At 38.9% G+C, this 23,015-nt stretch overlaps 2 protein-coding genes across 6 annotated transcripts in view; one reads left to right on the top strand and one right to left on the bottom strand.

Moving 5' to 3' along the window:
• LOC147325133 (ethanolamine kinase 1) overlaps window positions 1-5,697 on the top strand; it is a 28,205-nt gene extending 22,508 nt beyond the window's left edge. The window contains exon 8 of the mRNA XM_086299469.1: window positions 815-5,697. Within this exon, the coding sequence (XP_086155595.1) occupies window positions 815-884 (70 nt within the window). The 3' untranslated portion in view covers window positions 885-5,697. The remainder of the gene's footprint in view (window positions 1-814) is intronic.
• Window positions 5,698-7,676: 1,979 nt separating this feature from the next.
• Window positions 7,677-23,015, bottom strand: part of LOC147325132 (transcription factor SOX-6-like) — a 102,782-nt gene continuing 87,443 nt past the window's right edge. For all 5 annotated transcript variants that reach the window (XM_086299463.1, XM_086299464.1, XM_086299466.1 and 2 more), the window contains 4 exons: window positions 16,390-16,498; window positions 15,297-15,467; window positions 13,608-13,821; window positions 7,677-10,658 (listed from right to left, as the gene is read on the bottom strand). In XM_086299463.1, the coding sequence (XP_086155589.1) occupies window positions 10,310-10,658; window positions 13,608-13,821; window positions 15,297-15,467; window positions 16,390-16,498 (843 nt within the window). In that variant the 3' untranslated portion in view covers window positions 7,677-10,309. The remainder of the gene's footprint in view (window positions 10,659-13,607; window positions 13,822-15,296; window positions 15,468-16,389; window positions 16,499-23,015) is intronic.

Below are 23,015 nucleotides of genomic sequence, written 5' to 3'. Positions count from 1 at the left end.
TTATTCTCATATAAAGACTGAGACTGAAAAGACGTGAATATTTTGACATTACAAGTATGTTTCAAGTGATTAAACAGTTTGCAAGTTGCCAATATGTCAAAGAGGCTTCAACCAAAGAATGTTAATAATATTATAAATATTATATGTTTACTACAGGCAAGTAGGGTCAAATAAAACTCTGTGGTGTTGAATTGAATTGTGGAATTGTAGCCACTCGGACACCTTTTAGATGCTGTTTTTCTGTCAAAGCCAGTGGCTCACAGGTATACACAAGGTTTCCATGATGCCATGATGGCATGATAGGTATCAATAGTACGACGAGTCTTTTCACTCCCAGTTTGTCAATATGAATTCCAAATTGTCCCTGATGTTTCATGGGTGTGTCTGTAATTGGAAAGTACTGTGTGTAATATTAAAGCACTGTACAAATGGGTAAACTTTTTCTTCTCATGTAAACCATTACAAGTGGTGAGACTAGATTTAAATGTATTTTTTGTGAAACACCGCTTCATAAGTTACTTAAGTAAAACGTACAGTTACGGTAAAGAGTGATCTTAAGACAAAATTTGTCATGAGTCATATATGCTTGACTCGTCATATATAGAAACGGACAAGACAGTCTCAGTTATTTGACATACTTGCCTGAGCACATTTGATCTAAGGTTGACACATGCCACCCTTGGGCAATGTGACTTTCCAGCCAACAGATCAATGTACAGCTGTGCAGTCTTTAAGGCCCATTTAGTTTTTGTATAGTGTATAAGATTTCTTTCTGTTATCTAATCATGTGTTTTCTGTCTCCTGCTGTTTGCAGATATGCCACTGCACGACTGAACTTCTATTTTGAGAAAAAAGAGGAATACTTTGGACTGGCAGTGAACTAATTAATCCCTCTACTTTTGCAGAACAATTATGTGTTTCTTGTGTCAAACAGTGCTGTGGACCATATGTCAGATGGTGGAAATGGAAAAGCATAGAATAACCTTATAAAAGTGCTCCCCATAGTTTGTTATTTCAGGCTGTATAGTGTGACTTAATGTGTTTTGCTATCACTGTGATTTTTAAAATATTTGTTTTACCACAGTCAGTATGCCGATAAGCCTATTTGGCAAATTGAGAAGAGGCTCGTGCCAGAAATGAATTAATTGTTCCCACATTCAGCCGAGTCACATAAAGCCACAAAAATTGAGCTTGATCATAAAACACATAAGAGGGTTATTTGCAGGCTTATTCAGTGTGTACCACAGTTCTGGTGGAAAACAAGCTTTCATTTCAACTTATTTACTGTACCAAGGACATTATTTTAATGTTTCTCTTTCAGAATGACTTGCTATAAAAATATCATGTGTGACTTACAGGGTGTTTGTTAATGTTGCCATAAAAGGAAAATTTAAGAGAAAATCTTATTGAAGCTGTCACTGTGTGAAGACAGGCGAAACTGAATCAGGAGTTACATGGTATGTACATGAACCAAAATGCAATGCTGACTGATATCAGTGCTTTAACAAGTGGATTTTACTTACTCTGTTCATTTAATAAGGTAAAAATGTACTTTAACTCCTAGTAGTGATCTGTTTTTTAAAAATATTCATCAAAATTTAGGCCCACAAACATTGTATGATCTTGGTGTAATCTCCTTGAATATGTCTCACAGGATGTTAAAAAACAATGTAATGTATAATGGTTTACTAAACAAAAAGCAGATTAAGGGAGCGCACACTAGGGCAAATCTGTAAATAAGCAATTTAAAATTGTCATAGCATAACAGGCACAGCTGTAATTATTGCTTTTTTTGTCATAGAGACTTGTAGGAATAACTAACCATTCACCCTTTTACTTAGATTTAATTGTCATGTGCCATGCATATACATAAACAATGAAATGGTTATAATTGACCAACATCAGGGAATTTGATTGAAATACTTTGCTGTTTGCTTTTCGGCTCAATTCAAATGCACTTATATATCTCCAAATCAGAACAACACTCGCCTCAAGGTGCTTTATGTTGTAAAGTAAAGACCCTACAACAATATATTTGAAAATAAATAAGAGGTGTTAACAGGTACACTAAAGCTACTAGCTGAGGACATATTATTGTAAAAATACGTTCTGTCATGCATTTAAGTGCACTTAAACTGTAATTATGAGGCAGATCGCTCACATTTTTATGCTTCCAAAGTATATAAATAACAGAACATAATGATATAAAGAGACAGAAATGAGCAGTGTGATCCAGATTCAACTTTGTAACTGTAAGAGCTTTTCAAATGAAAGCTTTCTTTATTTCACTGTTTAAAAGAATCTGGTATTGATCAAAAGTGCTACACTGATAGTTCATATAGGTAATGTAATTCAGTGTTGTACCACATGTATATGATCACATGAAATAGAACTTCAATTGTAGTAGAAAACAGAGTAAAGGCCATTAAAACAATAACTCTGGCCAATATCAGGAAGATGCTACCCTTTCTTATGTGCAGCATAAAGCAGCGGATTTGTCCTCACTCCTAAAAATATTGGTTTAGTGAGAATACAGCCTAAGTAGAGCGTGCAAGAACTCGCAAGAACAAAAATAGTTACATGCTAATAAGACAACTTCAGCTCTTTGTAGCCTTCTGCACAGACAGCACGCTAATGCAAAAGTAGCAACAAAAAACCCTAGGATGTTAAAGTCATTCTGTGAAATGAAATAACATACTGATTACTTTTAAGAAAAGTAATTGGTTATGTGTAACACATTACCTTTGTTGAGTAACAACAGCAAAACTGAGTAGAGTGATGTAATTCTGTTGTGAATACTTGTTTAGGCTAAGGCAGGGTGGATGGCAGAGGCTCCATAGCTCATTAGCACAACTGTCTGATTCTTAAAATCAGCAAATACTTTTTCAGTATTTGACCAAAACCACAGTTAATTTTTCTCAAATGTTCACCAAGTGCTTATGGCCTTGTGATATATCTCCCACTGCCACAGTATTTTCACAATTGTCAAAACAGTATTTCCAGAATTGTCAAAACAGTTTCACCACAAACTCCATTTAATGGCTGTTCTGAAGTTTTTGATCCTATCACTGTATCTTCAGTGGATGGAGCAGCTTAGATGTCATGGAATTATCGATTTTTCTAAGCACTTAAAGGCAACTCTAGAGAAGAATGTCTGCATTTGGATGATTCACTAGAACCTCAGACTATTTTGTTTTCTAACATTTGTAATGTCATTGCTCGGATTCTGTAACAGCATCTGCGGAATAACTTGAGGGTAGAGATAGCTTGAAGTTATGGCACATAAAATATCATTAGGGAATAGTTAGGTTTGGGTAAGTCAAGGCTGGTTTTTATGCTTTGGCTCTGTGGTCTTACGTGTTATTTAGTTTCAAGGTACCCAAAAAGTGAGTGACCTGTAAGCAGTGTAGAAACAGATGAAGCTACTGTGATACCTGCTGTATGTATTCTCTCCAGACACAGAAGGTTTGAGAAAGACATCACAATATGATTGATAAAATCGTGAAGCTAAGTGATACCAAACTCCTGTATTAAAGTTGGTCTGTACACCACCCCAGCTTCCACACCCTTGTAATGTGCATTATTACATAAAAAGAAGAGTACATCCTGCAGTATTGAATGATGGCATTGGGCCTAAATGTTATAACGCAACAGGCATTGGCCAGTATACGCATATAAACGCTTGAGATGAAAAGCTTTGCGGCAGAGAACAAAAAAGGTTGAGGGGTCAAAACTCTTGAGACTGAGTGAGAAAATCAAAAGCAGGAGGCAAATATGGAATCTACAATGGAAGAGATTAAAATATGACTATAATAACTGGAAATGTTATGTTAAGTGAGAGATTTTATCCATAAGACTTTTCTTTTCCAATGTTGGTTCCTTGTAGGATAAATGGTTGGTAACTTGTCCTTCAAACAGTTTTGATATGTTTGTGTGTACTCACAATCAAACACATCGGTCTTTACAAAGTACATGTGACATGCTCAGAAATGTCAATGAGTCCTTCCACTCTATAACTGCTTCTACTGTCTTTATCTGTGAAGGGAGCACAAAAGGGAATGTGATTGTAAAATCAGTAGAAAGGATTATGGCGGGTCAAATGAGGGGAGGACTAGCTACAATGGCGTTCTTTACCTCCTCATGGTCGCGCAGAGTTCCACTCATCAAGGCTGCAGCCGTGTCTTTGAGTCAAACAATCCAATATTTAATTAGCGGACTAATGCACTTAAAAAGACCCAAGGACTTTGGATCAAAAAGAAAAAAATTGGCCTTTTGTCCATTGCCTATTTTCCTGAAAAAGTGCTGTAGATTTTTTCTTTCACTTTTAATTGCATTAAAAAAAGAAGTATATGCCTTTATGCAATGTTTCAAAGACATAGAAACCAGGAAAAAAAAACCTGTGAAAGCAATTCCTTTCAAAGGGCTTTTTTGTATGATTCTTTTTTATTCAGACATTGCATTTAGATTTTTGGTTATTGTTAAAGGACTGACAAGGCTGTTGACCCTTGGAATTCTAATAAGTACCCAGTTTGCAATTGTAATCAACTTACATTAGCAACAATATACTCAAGGGAAGGTTTTACTATAAATTCACTTGTTATACATGTTACATACAATGCACAACGCATGCTTTTTGTTCCTATATTATATAGAGTGCTGTCACTTTCTCAGTTCCATTTCTAAATTCACAAAGTCAAACCTTCTCCTGTTTTTTTTCAAAACACATGAGCCACGTCACCAACTATTCAGTATAGCAAGTTCAAAACTAAAGGCATTTCCATCAACCCCAGCTGTTCATTTTTTTCTACCAGTTTGCAAACTGTGTGCTAACAGGCTAACTCGAAAAGCTGTCTCTTAGCGTTTAGAAACCCTCATTATTTAATCAATTAGGTTGCAGCTCCCTTGTTCACAAAAAGTTATATTTTAAAGAGTAATGTGAGAAAAGTATAAAAATCTTATTGCTCCTTCATCTATGACTTCCACTTTCCCAGTTAGTTTATCAGCTCAGTTGCTCATTTGAAGTGTTGTTAAATACCGCCTTATGTCCATTTGTATATTAGGGCCCCAATTAGGATCCAAAAGAAGTATAACACAGGGCATTGGGTTTGATGAGTAACTACCTCAGTTTCTCAGTGAAGAACCATAGCTGACCATGATAAGCTTCAAAAAGAGATAATCTCATGAAGGGTATGACCATCTTCTTTATACAGTCTGTGATTTTCCATCAAGACCTACAAGACAGCAGACGTCTGAAAAAGTGTGGAATTTGTGTGTTTTGTGCATGTGGAAATAATTTAAATGTAACAGTAAAGTGCAAGCATATATAGACTATAAACTTTCATTTGTGTCAAATTTAGGGGAGGAAGCCGTGTTTCTGCCCCAAATACCCAGAAATATTTAACTTTATTAAGAGATTTAAAAAAATATATTTTAAACTGTTTTTGTTTTGTATTGTTTTTCAGTTGGGAAAATAAAACCTCTGGTGTATGTAAAAGCAAAGGCTTGTTTTAGATATCATATTCACGTGACCATACAACTAACTACACCACTGCGCTGCATTAGGTGGCGGAAATGCAAGAGATCAAAAGCCAGGCAATATCACAAAAACAGTGAGCATGGAGAAGATTCAAGCTGTGCTCTTGTTGATTGTAATTTTTTTTATGCTATTCTTGAGTTATTTAAAGCTTCTTAAATCTAAACACTTCAACAGAATTTTACAAGCTACAGCAGAGAAATAACATGAGAGAGATAAAATACTCGACTCGGAAATGTTCATGGCTGCAAACCAAACCCAAGTGCACCTGAACTTTCAGAGAAAACAACTTTCCCCCTGACAAGGAATTTTTCTTGGGGGGCGTCCTCTTTTTGCCAAAAAGTGCAGTGGAAATATACCGAGTTGCTACAAATACTTGTAGTCCATGAGGAAAGTTTTTGCAGGGAAAACGCTGCTGCCTAATTTCACAATGTAGTTAAAAGAACAGTTAGGAAAAAACAACCTCTAAATCATACGTAGACTTCTAGACGACTTTTTACCTGATACATCACACAAGTGGCACCCGTTGTGAAACATGATCAACTCGACAGGAGTGAAAGGGTCAATTAGTCTCCTTTAAATCAAAAGCATTTCAATGATTAAGCATCATGAGCTCAAAGAGGATGTAGTGTGCTGCAGCACCGTGACCATTCTGTGTGCTTTAATGAGTAGTGGAGCCTCAATGATCATAAACGGGCTGGCTTTGATGCCTCATTGAAAGAGCCTCTCCAACACGTCTGAAGGGGGCTCCTCCTTTGTAATAACAATTTATAATTCTCTTGATCTAAATGCCCAATTGGTGGGGAGAGGGGAAAAAGAAAGGATGTGGTTCTTTCTAGTCTTCAAGACGGTTTTTAAAAATCAAAAAGTGAATTTGCCTAGAGGGCCCAACCAAGACCAGGTTTCCATGAAGAAAGCATCTCAATATGTCTCATCATCCCCCACACACGAAACCTATGAGAAAAGAAAGGTAAATTCAAAGTCTATAATCACACACTTTAAGTTTACTAATAAGTACATTTCTGCCTTATATGAAAGAAACGGTTGCCAACGTTATTAGCCAAGGTGTAGAGCTTTACTGCAAAACATTTAGTTTTCTTTTGGTGTGTGGCTGTCAAGTCATTTTAGTTATGTCCATGAAGTTCTTTGATTGATATAGTACAACTGATCCTGTTATGGAGGACACAGTTTGTGCAAATGACCATAAAATATATCACTGCAACCCACTGTTGCTAGTTGTGCATTTAGCTACCAGTAGCTACAACAACTGGGAAAAGTTAATGGAAACAGAGGATTACATCATTTTCCTTCAGGGATGAAATGTTAAGGGATAAATAAGTTTGTATACATTACTGCAGGAATGTACTTGAAATTATAACTGTGCTGTAACAAGCTACACTAACCTTTGTTGAGGTGCTGAAAGCTTCGCTTATGCTCACACCAACTGTGCACATACGCCCAAAAAAACCCCCTGTCAACTTGAAAACAACTAAATGTTCATCTTGAAGAAAGGAAAAAGGAAATGTAAGTTATGATGACTCGTTTAAAAAGCTTAGCATGGCAACAGTGCAAGTATGATTTCAAACACCCCTCCCAACTAAACGCTATAGCATAGCACACACACACATGCTCACAAAGGAGTGTGTGACAAACTTGCCGGCGCCCCTTGCTGGGTGACGCTACAGTTGATTTGGGAATTACAATTAGATTTATGATGTGGCTGCATATGGCTAAGCTCTCTGTTTCTCTCTCTGAAATGCTGGGATTGGCTGCAGCGAGCACCGGCGCCGTGCCGTATACACCACAGCACAGTCAGAATGTGTGGCGTTACCTCACACACGCACGCACGCACAATGGAACAATAGGCCACATTTACCGTAATGGGCCACCAAAATATAAAGAGCGAGTGGAATAGCTCAACTTTGGAAACAGACAGCCTTGTGTTGGAAATTATTAGATCCCTGGAAAGTAAGGGTACTATTTAGAGCAATGGAAATAAAAATTCATGCAGCACTACCTGTAAAGTTGTGCGCATCGCTTTCATACACAGAACACAATATGTTGGTGGGGGGTTTTCTGCAAATGAACAATTTTACAAAGCATTCAAAAATATTTTTCCCACCCAAAATTAAATACATGAAAAAAATAAAAGCAAAAATCTCAAGTCTTTACTTTTTTTTATTTATATATATTTTTTGATTGTCTTTCTCACCAAGTTGTACTGACACTTTTTAGAGCCAAAGCTGGCTAATAAATACAATGAAATGTTAAAATGCACAATTGGATTTCAAATACAATACTCATCACAAAAAAAAAAATGTGTGTGACCAGGAAATGCTATGTTCTTCCTCTGCGGGTCACAACTGACGAGAGCATGAGGTTACCTTTCCAAAGAGATCAGAGGCGATGAGACCCCTTCAGGTGATACTAGAGCTGCGGCAACAAGATCTGCTTAAATAAATGAAATGCTTCCAAAGAAATGGCAATTTACTGGTGCCTCGCATGTACCAGGCTTCAAAAATGTGACTTTTAACTGACTAATATATCATGTTTAAAAATCAAACAACAACTTCACATTAGTCAATACTAAAAAACAAAAACAAACAAAAAAACAGATTCATATCCAGTGCTTAGGATGTGTATGAGACTAACAGAAATGTCTATGCACGAGGCTTTTTTTTATGTAACACAAGCAAAATCAGTGTTCAGTCCCAGCTTGTGAAGCATTTTCCAAGTAAAAACCGCCAGATATGGTCGTGAAGAGAAATTTGGGATCAAGATGACCGAAGCAGCTGAACAGAGCACCCAGAAACCACCCGAGGTCACACGTTTTAAGAATGGAAACATTAAAAATTTCAGAGAATGCTTTGAAAAGAGTAAAACTAAGATTCGTCTGCAGAGACATTTGAGTAAAACAGAGACTCATCTTCAGATGAGTGGAAAAACTTGTGTGCTCTGACTGGGGCGGTGGTTACTGAGAGGCAGACTGGTTAAGCACCTTTCCCCTTCGCTAATGTTCTCTTAATAATTTGCTCATGTTCAAAATACAAATGCAGTGTAGAAAAAAAGGTACCCTTTTGAAACAGCAGACCTATTAAACCCATTTTCTATATAAATAATTTTTTAAAACACAAGTTTGGCATATATTTCCAACATAATGCTAAGAAGACATTTAAAAATTAACAAGCTAATAAAAGAAGTAATATTTGTTACATTTTTGTACCAATGCTAAACACAATACAGTGAAGGGATTTATGATATTACAATTTCTTATCCTACAGTAGGGTCATCCAGGGGTGCACCTTCATCTTCCTATTCCAACTGAATGAACAGATTCAAAGGTTCACTTTTAAGACTAGGGGGATTCCTAAAGTGATATTAAGATAAAGGCTACCTTTACCTTTAGCCTGATTTAAAGGGACAGAAACATTTCTAATACTGCACTGCACTTAATGCATTTGGCCTCAAAGAACATTGGGCAGTGTGGTTTATGGAAGCACTAGTGCAGTGGAATAAAGGAATAGGCGCCTTCGATGCTGCTCTTCTAACTACGTCTCAGAGCCATAGGGTCTGCCAGAGAACGACATTCTGTGTGTGTGTGTGTGATTAAGCAAGTGTGATGAAAAAATAACCTCCCTGAGCACTGTTTGTGTTTGGGCCAGGAGGGGAGCCAGCAGTTGATGAGTAGGAACCCACTTCATCAAATAGAAAAAATTGATTGTATAAGACTTTTGCAGCATTGGAAATTAAGACTACAACATCCCGAGTGAATGTGAATGTTTGGCACATTTGAAGAAAATCTGTACAATTTATGGGTACTTACTTACTTATTTAATAATAATAATAATAATAATAATAATAATAATAATAATAATAATAATAATAATAATAATAATAATAATGTAAGGGAATTTGCTCCCTTTATTTCATTGACAGTCTGAAAAGTCCTACCACTCTTTTTGTATGAAAACAAACAAAACAAATAACACATTCACAAGCTGGCACATCATACCTGAGCTGGGATATTTTTAAAAAAGAAACAGTAATGTAAGGTAAGCAGTTTGTCAGAAAAAAAAGTGTGTAGCAAAGAAATCGTAAGAAACAAAAGTAAGACTATAAGGTTACAAGAGCTAGGATTTATATTAAAAACTTTCCAAATTTCAAGTTCCGACAGTCTAGAGTTTGTACAGGCAGTGACCTGTCAGAAAAGAAGTCTATAGAACAAAAAAGCAAAAAGGAAAAAAAAGACAAAAAGTAAATACATAACAATGAAAACTAAATCACTCCTTAAACATTTAAGACCAAATAGCTGTTGAAGACCGATTCCTAATTCTTCGACATCCATGCATGCCCTTTCACAAACTACACAGCAATGTGTTCGTCGCTCGTTTGTTCTTTGTCCCATACTCTCTCATCCTCTGTTGTCTAACTCTTTTTTTTCTCTCGCTCCTGTTAAGATTGTCAAAGTAGAGGAAAGTGAAGTTCACTGTCAGCTGGACATCTGAAGATTGATCAGACTGTGTTCTTGGGTCACGTTTTTCCTATTCCTTCGTTTTTCCATTTCTTCAAATGGGCGTCCATCAAAGATACTATCCCAGAACTTTCTGAGCATGTCTGAGCTGATTTGAAATCCTGTTGGGGCATGCTCGGTGCATGACGCAACATGTCCTGAAAAGTTAAACTGAAGGTCTCAGTAATAAAATGTCTTTTTAAGAAATGTCTCTGACTATAATGGGAGTTGTTCTCTTTTTTTTACATCTGACACCCTGAGCTTACTCAGTTGGCACTGACAGCCTCATGTGTCTCGTGGTCGCTGCTATAGTCTGACTTGGGCTCATCCTCAAAGTCCTCATACATGTCCATGTCATTGTCTCCATTATTGGGGTCGCTGGGCAGATCCAAGGCTCCGATCACACTGCCATTGCTGCCTCCTCCACTGCCAGGCTCAGACTTTACACCGTACGTGCTCTGAATGACGGGGATGGCAGGATCAGGACTGGCCGAGTTGCTGGAGCAGTCTGAGGTCAGATGTGGGGATGGTGTAGCTGCTGTTGCCATACTTATGGCACCCGGGTAAACTCCTACACTTCCAGGACTGTTGCCCAGAGAAATGGGTGGCTGAGGCCTGAGTATGAAGGAAAGAAGATAAGGAAGAATTATATTATTTACACAACATAAAATGATCGAAAAGCTTTGTAACTTTTACAGTGTGATTTAAGTCTAGCAGCAATGCTGGAAGCAGTCGAAAGGTGCACAAGGAGATGACCTTGAAGGGGAGATTAGTTCAATTAAAAAAAATGTATTTATTCATTTAAGTCTCAGCAAGCATGATCCAAAAATTACAACGTTGAAGAATGTTAGAAATGATTGTCACTTCATAATGAATGATTGGTCCTTTGAAGTTAAAGAAAAGACACTACGTCCCCGAGCCGCTGAACATCACAAGAAGGACTACTTGTAAACTTCTAGCTGACTGATAGAGATCCATTTGTATTCTTCTGGGAGGTCAAATATGGCAATGAATCCTTAAACCAATAAAAACTGACCTAACTCAGTGTTCAGAACAAAAACTTAGGAAAGAACCAGCTTTTAAAAACACACAATTTGTTAGACTGGCATAAAATAGTATTTTTGTACTAATAAGGTGATTCCCAAAGTAACGATATACTCCACAGTATGCTGTGTGCTCTTTAAAAATAAAATGGACAAGTGGAGAACAAAAACAGGCAGCAGATGGGCAGTATCTGCAAGTCTGAAAGATTTAAGAAATGGGGAAAAAAATCAGCCAAAGACCTGACACAGAACTTGGGAGATGTATCTGTTAAGCATTTTAGACAAAGGCTCATCTGTATGCATGCATGTTTGCTCATACGAATATTTTTCTGAACCTATTTCTCCATTTTCCCTGCAAAGTATAAAGAAACGGAATGGCTCAAGACCTTTGCACAGTTGTGTTTTGGTACAAGCTAGACAGATCAGACACTGATTCGTTAGCCTTTGAACAACATCTGTGAACAAAACATTTATTCTTAAGCCATTTAAGTTCAACCACAACGCTTTTCATCTGGCTGAGCATGTCCTAACATAGAGCTCTACCTGCCATATCACAGCAGCATTAGCATTGTAGATGGAATGGGGGTAAATGCACATCATTCAAACAGGCCCCTCAGGCTCCTCAAATGAACCGCATAAAGTGGGAAAATTACTGTCACCTTTTTCACCTAACAGTTTTCTCTCCTCTGTCTCCTGAAACAATTACTGCCGTGTGCTCTGACAGACTCATTTTCACATTAAGCATTTTAAAATAACACTGGTTTAGCAATCTGGAATGTGCCAGAAACTAGTTGTGTACTGGCTCCTGTAGATGTTTGATTTAGCAACAATTGAAAACCCAGGCCTGGAGAATCTAAGCTTTCCTGCTTAGCGTACTTGACCACACACAGTAAATGTGGCATTCATCCTGTGACGTGTGCCTTGCGCTCATTCCCTCTCGAGCATGTGCTTACATTTCATATTCCACTGTGTCTGTCTGTGTCCAATTTCACTGCCCACAAGCGCCCAGCATTGTCCTAATTTAATAAATGACAAGCTATTAAAAATCGCTCCTATTCAAAGCTGTGGCCTCTGGTAAATCCATCTCACTCATAGGCCACTGTGATGGCTTTAAACACATCCATGACTGGTTCCCATTAAGACAATGCCACTGTTTTTCCCCTTGCTGCACCGACTGCAGTTGAAAAAAAATATATCAAGCTCTTCAGCAAATGTTTAAGAGCTTTAGCAGATAGAACCACAAGAGGTTCCCAACCTTTCATAAAGGGCCCATAAACCTTGATGATCACTCCACTAACGTTAAACAAATGGACGCGGCTAAGAATTCTTTTCTATTCAAACTGAGACATATTAAGGAGGGGAAAAAGACCTCTCGTGAAATGCAAAGTTGGTTTTAATATATTTCTATACAATCAAATAAACTCAAAGAAGATAGATAAAATTACAAAATGATAAATTGTCTTTTTTTTCCTTTTTACTTGGACATATTTGGGGAGAGATGTCTGCTGGATTGAGAGACGACTTTATCGAAGGCCACAGGTCCATTGTAAATGACTCAAATCCATCTAGAGTTAGACACAAAGACTGTCTGTTATCCAAGGCTTAATATCGTCAATGGCTTGTGGTTCTTGATGCAAATGGACCTCTTTAAAGTTTTAATCTCTCAGTTTTAATCAGTCATAATATACACTCTAATGAAGATGTAACAGTGTGAAATAACCCTGCAACCATGCCAGCATTCCTGTCCAAATAATGGCCCAGTATTAGGTCACGAGGTCAAGCTAAATAGTGACATGACATGGCTTAACCTATTTGGGATTATAGGACTGAAGAAGTACCACCGACAAAGTCCACAGGGCTTCAAACAACGATCAGTCTATGAGAAACACCACCATGTTAAATTATGTGGTTTAACTTCAGTTTACAGGGCAATTTTCTTCAAATAAGCATCAAATCACACTGTTATAAAGAAAAGTTATGTCAAATTATACTATCACTGTTATAAAATCTAAGTTCAACATAATTTGGTATAATGCTGTCTAATATATTTTGGATCAAATGACACTAATTGCATTTCCTAGTCAAGCCATAATTCACACATCGTTTAATTAGAGTACGAGTGCATTTGTGTGCTGTTTTATTAAATGTCTCTCAAAATATGGTTTGTTACATCTTACTAGTGCTCCATAAAATAAAGTGTGACCCACACAGCTCTCCTCTGAGCAGCACTGAATGCTGCATGACCCTGAGGGTGCCAACAATGCCAGAACCTTTTCACCACCTCGATTCATACCAGTCACTCTGAAAGAAGAAAATCTCTTCAGTGAGAGAAGGTTCACTTTTGACATGTTTAAGTATTTCAGGAATTTAAATCACAATTACACAGTACTGCCATCTGAAGGTCCTTCCATGAAAAAAAAAACTAATTCGAAATTCAGTTCTAAAACCACGTAACTCGCCGACACGCTGCAGCTTTCCTTCAAACTCGTGCGATTACTCACTTTTTCAGCTTTGTACTCACCCCACAAAGAACTGCCTCATTTCCTGACGTCGTGAACGCATCATCTGCTTGTACTCCCCGATGCGTAGCTTCTTGCCATCAATGATGCAGGTTCTCTTGGGCCGTGGCTTGTACTTGTAGTTGGGATATTTCTCCAAGTGGATCTTGCTTAAGCGGGCCTGCTCCTCGTAATATGGCTGCTTTTCCTGGTTTGTCATGGCTTTCCAGCGAGAGCCTAGAGCAAAAAAAAAATTTAAAAAGCAATTGACACTTTAACTTAGGTTATATTTAAATATTTTAGTGTTACTAGTTAAGAGGGTGACTGAATTTAAATATCTGCACATTACCAAATTTTAGTGAGTGACTAACATGGTTTCAGTGAGTTTTTTCAAAATAGTTTCAGTGTGTGGTGAATCAAAGCTTTTCATAAAATTCCTGCAAAGCAAACATACTGTCACAGCTACATTATTCAGTCACACAAAAGAAGCACCGCTTTGACAATTCTGGTTTCTTCCCAAGGTTGGATGCCTTCCTGTGAGCAGGCTCCATTGAGTGTTTAGCCTAGAAGGCTGTTTAAAACCAGGAGTGGATTACACTCTGCTTCGCTCAGGAAGAATGATACATTGTGTATGGCTTGTTTTCCTCGGTAAGAGGACCTTCTGAGCAAGTGAACAGGGCCATTACTGCGGGAACGCAGCACATCTGTGAAGCACTTTGACAGCTGATTATACACACTCTTCCTTGCTCTTCTGTTTATCGAGGTTTATCACAAACTCTTCTTGTACTTTTGTGACACAGGAAACACAGAAACGTTTTTCTTTCTTTTTTTTAAACTTGCCACCCACCTACTCCCTTAAGTCCAGCTGTGTTATTATTTTAGAGATGGATGCATTGTATACATACAGTCATATACACACTCATAATTCCACTTTTCCTTCTCGTCTTGTCACTGAACCCTAATAAAAATCCAGCAGGAGCGCGCGATTAGGCAATGTACTTAATCAAATGATTTTCCCCTGTAATATGTTTCCACTGTAATAACAAAAACAAAGAAAAAAAAAGCACTTTTGAAAGCACAAAGATTAATCGTCTAAATTCAGGATGCATGTTAAGAGCGCAAAACATCCATTTATAGGACCCCTTTCAGAGACCTGAGTCAATAACACAGATCCACCTTAGAAAAAGCAATTCATTCACAATTCTCAGAAGTAGCATTTACGGCATTCAGCAAGCCTCAAGCTCACTTGAACTCTGCATTGTACGGTAGAAGTCTTAAGAACATTTCAGGAACAACCGTTATGCTCAGCATCATGTGAATGGATATCTGTGTTGAGGAGGTATTTTAACTGAATGCATCCATCACACTAGTCAGGCTGACACAGGGGAGCTCTGTGTGTGGAGTGTTCCAGGCTGAAAAACACACTAGTCATTCTTACAGTACCCACTTGACGGTAAGAAACCCTGTGAACTGCATATAGCGGTAGGGTAACCTAATGAGCAGACAAGCTGACCTTAAACAAATCTGCCGTGTCACTTTACAGTCACTTAGAAAAAGAAAATTAAAAATTAAAGCAAACACTGGCGTATTCTTTTGTACAAAATTTAAAGGAAAGCAAAAGTACTTCGCCCTTACAACACCAGAACAACATATCGCCACAACACTGAGGTTTAGCTTTCTCACTCATCAAACATAAACCCGCAAAATCTCACCAAGGATCTTGCTGATGTTGGAGTTGTGCATGTCGGGGAAAGTCTGCAGGATCTTCCTCCTCTCATCTTTGGCCCACACCATGAAAGCGTTCATGGGCCTCTTAATGTGGGGCTCGCTGTTGTTCCTGCCTCGTGCCTCTCTGAACACCCGTGCCTCTGCGATGTTACTCCCTAAAAAAAAAGAGATCACTTTTGCTGTATGTTCACCATTAACGAGTTAGCTGTTCATACTTTCACACTTCAAATGCAGTGTATAACAAGGTGCCTGCTTCTTTGACTGAGGCACTTTTCTGTCTTCTTGGAAAGCGTAGCAAAGGTTTGGTGGAGTATTGCGGGCATAGTGTCCTTCATATCATTCCTACACACAAACACACGTGAACTTTGCACATTATGCTTAGTTTGCTTCCTCGTGATATTATCTCAGTGCTTAAGCTCCTGTGTTTACTCCTCTGACTCTAAACTAAACCACGATGAGCACTCCTTGGTGCCTGTAAACAGAATTGCTTTATGACAAACAGGTGTGCTTGAAAAAAATCAGAAAGACAACATTACAAGGAAGTACTTTAAAAGAGCGCGTTTAATGACTACATTTAATTCATAGTACGTAAAAATCAGCTCTTGTGACCGATTCATAATTATCTCTGTGACCATTCGCTACAGAAAACTTACTGCCCATTTTTGGTTTGCATACTAGGACTGGGTCACAAAAACTAGTGAAAAACATGAAGACAATTCATCCTCTTTTCCTACACTTGCAGTAATATTGACATTTGACATTTTCAAGTGAGCAGAATGTTCACCGTAGTGTCCTGACGTCCAAGATAAATATTTGTATTTTCTGAATACCTGCATTTGTGAGCTTTCTGGTAGATGACTTATTGAGTATTAGTCTTAGTAGGAAGGCCCACAGAGGCCTCTTCTACATTTAACCATGTGAGTTACTGTCACTGGTATCAGTTTTATCTGAACAGGATGTGACTCGCACTCTATTTCTGAAAAAAAAAACAACAAAAAAAAACATGCCATTTTGCATGCAAGTAGTCAGAAATGTAGGTAAAAGAGTAGCAACGGGGTAAGAGACAGAGGAACATACCATCTAAATCTTCTGGTCTTGTCAGGTCAATGACTCGATGAACCATCTTCCCAGCATCCTCTCCGAGCTTCCCCAGGTGCTGGCTCAGTGTCTCATAGTGCAGCCGCTCCTACAGTAGAAAAGAAAAAAAGGAGTGGTGAAGTCTGAGGAATACTTTAAAAGCTGCAATTCTTTACTCTGCATTCAGTTATTATTATTTAACCCAGGGGTCGGCAACCCTAGGCACGCATGCCAGGGTTAACTGATGGCACGACCATAGCTGGACTGGCCATCGGGCATACTGAGCATTTGATCGGTGGGCTGGTGGTGATTTTTCGTTTTTATGGGCCGATGATTTTTTGTTGTTGTTGTTTTTTCGTAAAGGTATAAACAATGAAAGGTGGTGGATTGGCCAAATGCTGGTCGGTGTGTAAAAATAACTCAGTTATTTGGTGGTGGCTGTGGCGGAGCTTCCACAGATTCAGTAACATTAGCAAGTGGTGGAGGCCAGCAGGTGGATGAGAGAAAGGGGAGGCAGGAGGAGAGCCCCGAGGCAGCCGCCGAGTGTCAGGTGAACTGAACTTCAGGTAAGAAGTTATGACCTGCAGTCTGTCTGGGTCAGATATAAACCAAGCTTAGGTGGAGTTTATTTTCGTTGTGCTGACTTTTTACCGTCAGTTACAATAACTCATACTGCGTACTAGCTAGCATGACAGAGTTTATATACAGCTGGGTGGGTGCTTTGATGTTATTGATAGTGAACTTTATTTTATTCATAAGGTTAGTTAGTAGAGTTGCCAACCGTCCCCTAAAAAGAAGGAATCGTCTCGTATTCAGAGAAAATTTTACGCGTTTCGTGTTGAGGTGAAAAGAAACACAGTTTGTCCCGGACTTCAGCTAGAATGGAGAGACACAAAGCTGGAGTTATTCTGTCGTTATGCTGCACAGCTGCCTCTTCTTCTCTCATTCTCTCTCTCTCCCTCTCCTGTTGCTACTTCAATCATGAAACTGATCAATGATCAGCTGATCGGCTTTTCTCTCTTGTTTGTTTATCGTCCACTTTGCGCCAGAAACAGGAAACCAGCAGATGTTGCGCTAAACAACAGCAGCACGTTTAAGCTTGATCAGCTGTTGTTAGAATTTATTTAATATTACTTTCTAGTATCAGCTGATGTTTGCTGGAGCCACAGCTGTAAAAGCTGCTGGTCATGAGGTTTGTATATCTGGTGAGAGGGAAACATGAAGATGAAACCAGGAGATGTCCTTACTGAATCATCAGAGCTGAACAGGTGATGGAGAAACAGGTTTACCTTTTAGTTAACATGAATGAGTTGAAGGGAAGTTGTGAACTGTTTCTGAGAGACAAATAACACCAGGATCCTTTTCTAATTAGCTGACAGCTGGTAACTGTGCAGGGGCGGGTCTAGCAAAATGTTGCCAGGGGTCCATGTAGGGCATTAACAGGGAAAGGGGGGCACAAAGAAATACTTTCTTATTCTCATTTAAAATGTCTGGTTTTTATTAAATAATTATCTGAAGCTTACAATCAAAGTTTTTATCTGACGTAAAATGTATAAAAATCATACATATACCGACAAGACTGTACATCACTGTCACAACAGCATTTGTTTTCATTCAAAGGCTTTATGGCTTTAATACCTGGTGGGCCGGTCTCTAGTCAAAATGCCCGGGCCGATTTTTTGTCCCAGTCCAGCCCTGGGCACGACAATCTGAGAAGGTGCATTAAAAAATACATGGCCGCGCCAGCAGTGCACATTGCAAATTAGTTCACATAGACACATTAGTTGTGCCGCTTCTTAATGACGGTATCTTAGCTAACAACCCAGAGTACCAGATTCAACTTGTAATTGGCTAAAAATCACTTCGCCTATCGGTGAGAAGGACGTTGTTAGCTTTCCACATTCCAACACTTCAGAAGCTTCAGGAGCTTTCCGCTCAGCACAGCATCAGCACCACGGAAATACAGAGATATATCTGTAGACTCGAGACAGAATTCACAATGCGTTTTCAGGACTTTCAGGTGTATGGACCAATGTTTCTTTTCTGATCAAACCAGAAAGCTTTAATGAACAGCTAGATTTGTCTCGCATTAACTGGCTGAGTTAATGCAACATTGAAGCAGCTGGAATCCACAGCTGTGCATGTTCATGGAGCTGCATTTTCACCTGCTGGACATCACTACCTGACAAGTTTAACTGTCTTCAGAACATTGCAGAGGCCTTATTGACAGTATTTGGCTCTACATATCTGTGTGAGCAGATTTTCTCTCACATGAGTGTCCACAGGTAGCCGTCTGAATGCTGGACACTCTGAGACCTGTGTCTCTGAGTGGGAGACCAGAGATCAGATTAACATGTGTATTATCAAACATGCCATATTGGCCCAGTTTATTTTTCTTATCATTGTTGTGAGGACACCATAAATATCATTTGCATTTTCTGTTGTACAGTTCATTTGCTGTTATGGAGTTCTTGTTATGGATAAAAAGTGTCTTTTTTTTGTTTGTTTCAAAACAGCTGATAACTATTCGCTGATAGCTGCCAACATCTGTGAACAAATATAATTCTATAAAGTGGTTCTATATAGCAGAGGTGTGGACTCGAGTCACATGACTTGGACTCGAGTCAGACTCGAGTCATTAATTTTATGACTTTAGACTTGACTTGAAAAAATGTTCTAAGACTTGTGACTTGACTTGGACTTTTACACCAATGACTTGGGACTTGAATTGGACTTGAACCGGTTTACTTGAAAAGACTTGATATTTCACCCCAAATATAAAATTTAACATGCATATTACATAGAGATTGAAAATGTGACGTCATTCAGGGGTAAACCGCAAAGGATTCTGGGAACTCGTGGCAAGAGGTACTAGCGCACGCAGGCTTTCAATTGAAATCAGTTACACAGCGATAAAAAGAAACACAAAAATGTCAAGAAGCCGTTGTATTATTAACTGCAATAGCCGGTCGCATGACAGCCACGTCGTTGAAGAGAAATTGTTCGAGCCATGTTTCCGAAGTAACAAAGACGCGACAGATGGCCTAGATTGCAGCCATTCAAAGATCAAATATAACGTCCCAGAACACTCCAGCTCACAGGTTAGTCTGCTCCAAGCATTCCCACAAAGGTCAGTGTTTAGTAGTTAATACGTCGTTTTTCTTAACATAATTGGTGATATAGGTTACAAGCAAGTCTGGCGCTGAACAGAAATTGTCGTGCTATGCTCCTTTATTTATTGTGCATAAATAGTGAATTGTCCTGACACAATATTGCGTTTCGCTTCTGTTATTATGGCACATTGACAAAAACATATACTTTTATTCACAGGATAAAACAGTTGTTTTTTGTATCACTAATTGCCCAGTACGATTACAGCATACAATATTATTGTCACTGCTACATTTCTGTGATGCTACCAGAAATTATTTCCACTACTAATTAATTACCGTTGAGCTCAAAGGTCCTAGACTGGTAAACTTATGATATGTACGATGGTCTTTACTTTCTACACGGTGCATTTCAAGGTCCTGCACCCATCCGGCGGTAAACTGTACCTGGGCTTGTTGCAGTGACCGGAAGTTACTAAACTTCATGAGTGTATGCACTCACTCCAAGAACCGTATAATTATAAATATGCATATAAATATGCTACAATGAGATAGCTGACTTCATCTAACTAGCAAATGTTTTCCAGGCTACGTTGGTGATACAGTTTTTTTTAATATGTATGATATTTTTGTCATGCGATTTTAAAGCCGGTCCTACAAGCGCATCCAAGAATAACATGCAGCTTATCTCAGAACTGTCGGTGAAAATTATTCTTGGAGCTAGGTTTAATTGAGCTGCATTTTAAAGAGGTGCAATTTCACAATTTGTGTATATTTTCTAAGTTCACTATTTTGTCATGTGTTGAGAAAAACACAGATTTTAAAATTACATGGTCTAATATTTACATTTAGCATATAACTGCAACATGCTTTTTTCATTTTTTTTTTAAAGACTCGAAAGGACTTGAAATTCAAAGTTTCAGACTTGTGACTTGACTCGGACTTTTACACCAGTGACTTGAGACTCGACTCTGACTTGCCTGACATTACTTGAGACTTGACTTGAGACTTGAGGATAAAGACTTGAGACTTACTTGAGACTTGCAAAACAATGACTTGGTCCCACCTCTGCTATATAGTGTGTAACCGTTAATATAGAGCGTTATTAAATTTATTGCTAATGCAGTCATATGGCACACTGACTTCTGAGGAAATTTTAGATGGCACTTGTCATCAGAAAGGTTGCCGACCCCTGATTTAACCACTAGATCAAGTTTCCTGCCATCTTTTGAATTGGGCAGCCATCGATGACTTTGATGGTAATGACAGTAAAATTAATTGCTGGGTTCAGCTAGCATAAAGGAAACGTCCAGCACTTTTAGCTTTACTTTTTTTAATGGAACCTGAACAAAAATAAGTGATGATGAGTTTTAATTCATGTAATAAACTAATAGGCAAGGCAGAACACCTCGAAGGCTGCACTTATCCTCAGTGACTTGCCCACCTTCCGTTATCATACGCTCCTCATCTGTCACCACCTCTAAGACAAAAAACTCCTACAAGCAGCTTGCCTTGGAGTCTTACAGCTAAAATTACCCCACCACGCTCTCAAACTGCAGTGGAAAACATGGTACGCTCCGCATAGCTACCATACATCCACACTCCTCCTCTTCTCCTCCTTCCCTCCCTCCCTTCCTCCCTCTCAGTTCTCCTCCTTTTTCTGGTGACAGAGGCATTTTGTTTGACGCAAGGAATGGTTGCTGGGTGAAGTCATGCCGCGGTAGCTGCTGGCAGCAGTGGTGGAACTTAGGGGCCGCGTGTATGTGTGCGTGTGCATGTGTGTGTGTGTTTATAGACAAGAGTCAGTGCGGGCCAATGTCAGCACTACAGCAGGGCTGTAATCAGGCCTACCACAGAACATGTGCCTGGGCAGTGCCATGCTCACCGCAGGAAGCAACCGCCTAACAAAGGACTAAAGAAAAGAAAGAAGGAGGGAAGGACGGAGATAGAGAGAGAGTCAGAGAAAAATAGAAAGGAGGAGATGGAAAACGAGTGTAGAGACAAGAATAAGATCTCAAGTCCCCTGAGAGCCATCCTGTGAGCCCAAAAGTCAAAATGAGTCACAGTTTGACTTTCTGTTATTTGAAGGCCAATGTCCTACAGTACATAATTCCTCTGCAATCGAAGTGAAGATGTTTGAAATGTTCCCGGTGATTAGATGAGACCAAATGGAAAAGTAATGCAGAATAGAGTTGTGGATTTGGAAAATGGAGTGGGACAGCATCAATAGAGGCAGAATGATCCAAACTACAGATTAACAGCAGATCTGGGTCACAATTTGCAAATATTCCCTGTGGTTGGTCTACTTTTGGTCTTCTTAAAAGTTCTTGTGGCAAATGCAATAAGGAGCTGTCTTTCCTTTGTTTAGTCAAGATTGAAATAGGTTTGGCCTGTGTGCCTGCTGGTTTCAAACTGGACTGCTGCCTTTTGGAGCAATATTACAGACTTTCTTTCCCCCTCTCTTTAATTGGACTCCATTTGTACTTTGTAGAATTAAACTGGAAAAAAAATAGCAGAAAATAGGCAACAATCACTTTTAAACATTAAAGCTGTGCAAACAACTACCTTAAAAACAAATCACATTAGTGCTGCCACAGTACTTTTAACACACGTTTGCTTTTGCTGGTCTCTCAAAGTGTTGCTGCTGGATGTATGCTTCTAAATTTAAGAGACACCCGACTCTTTTTGTTCTGCTTGGTCTGTTCTCTTCTTGGCATCCAACTCCTCGCGTCCCTTCACTGTTGCTAAGGTAACACTCCAAACATTTTATTTTTTAATCCATACCGTATTGAGCTCATTACCACAGTTACAACTCGCCTGCTGCCAGGATGGCCTGCCTCCAGCTGACCCGCAACCGTTTACTGTCTCCTCCCGGACCAATCAAGTTTGGCAAACTCCTCAGTAACCCTCCCCACTGCCCACCAACCCCCCTCCTGGGGTTTCCTCTCTACTCCAATTTTCTTCATCTTTCTTCCTCTCTTTCCTTCTCCATGCCGATAGAGCTGTCAGTCAGCCCCCTGTTCTGTTTTTTTCAACCATGCCTCCTATTCATAGCCCTTAACACCCCTCCGCCAGACCTCTACAACTTGAGCCTTCAACCCCCAAAAGAAGTAGACACTCAGCTTTATAGTATTTATTATAATGTATATCACTCAGACTATAATTGCACCAAGATTATGTCGACGTTTAATCAAAACTTGGAACCATCTAAGCTTCTGGTTTCACAGGCTCACTTCCTTCAAAGACCAAACTAACCAACAGCGGAGCCAATATAAACTTCTATACAACCATTTCTCTCCTCTCTTTCTTCCAGACTTATTCAATGACAGAAAGCATGCTGACCAACTTTAACTTTATGTAGACAAAGGGTGTTCTTCTATAATGGGATACTGTTAAATTATAGTCTCCAAAATTTAGATTTCTGGTCCATTTCAAAGCTGTATAAATGCTATGTGAAAGTGTCCAAACCTACGAGGAATGTGTGCAATAAGTTAAAGGGTTCTGAACCATTTGTAG

This window comes from Aulonocara sp. 'chitande type north' Nkhata Bay, linkage group LG7, assembly GCF_057382095.1.
Source record: "Aulonocara sp. 'chitande type north' Nkhata Bay isolate Kocher_YH1m ecotype deep benthic linkage group LG7, A_spYH_male_GT1.1, whole genome shotgun sequence".
Taxonomy (NCBI): domain Eukaryota; kingdom Metazoa; phylum Chordata; class Actinopteri; order Cichliformes; family Cichlidae; genus Aulonocara; species Aulonocara sp. 'chitande type north' Nkhata Bay.
This window is presented reverse-complemented; position numbering and strand designations above follow the sequence as displayed.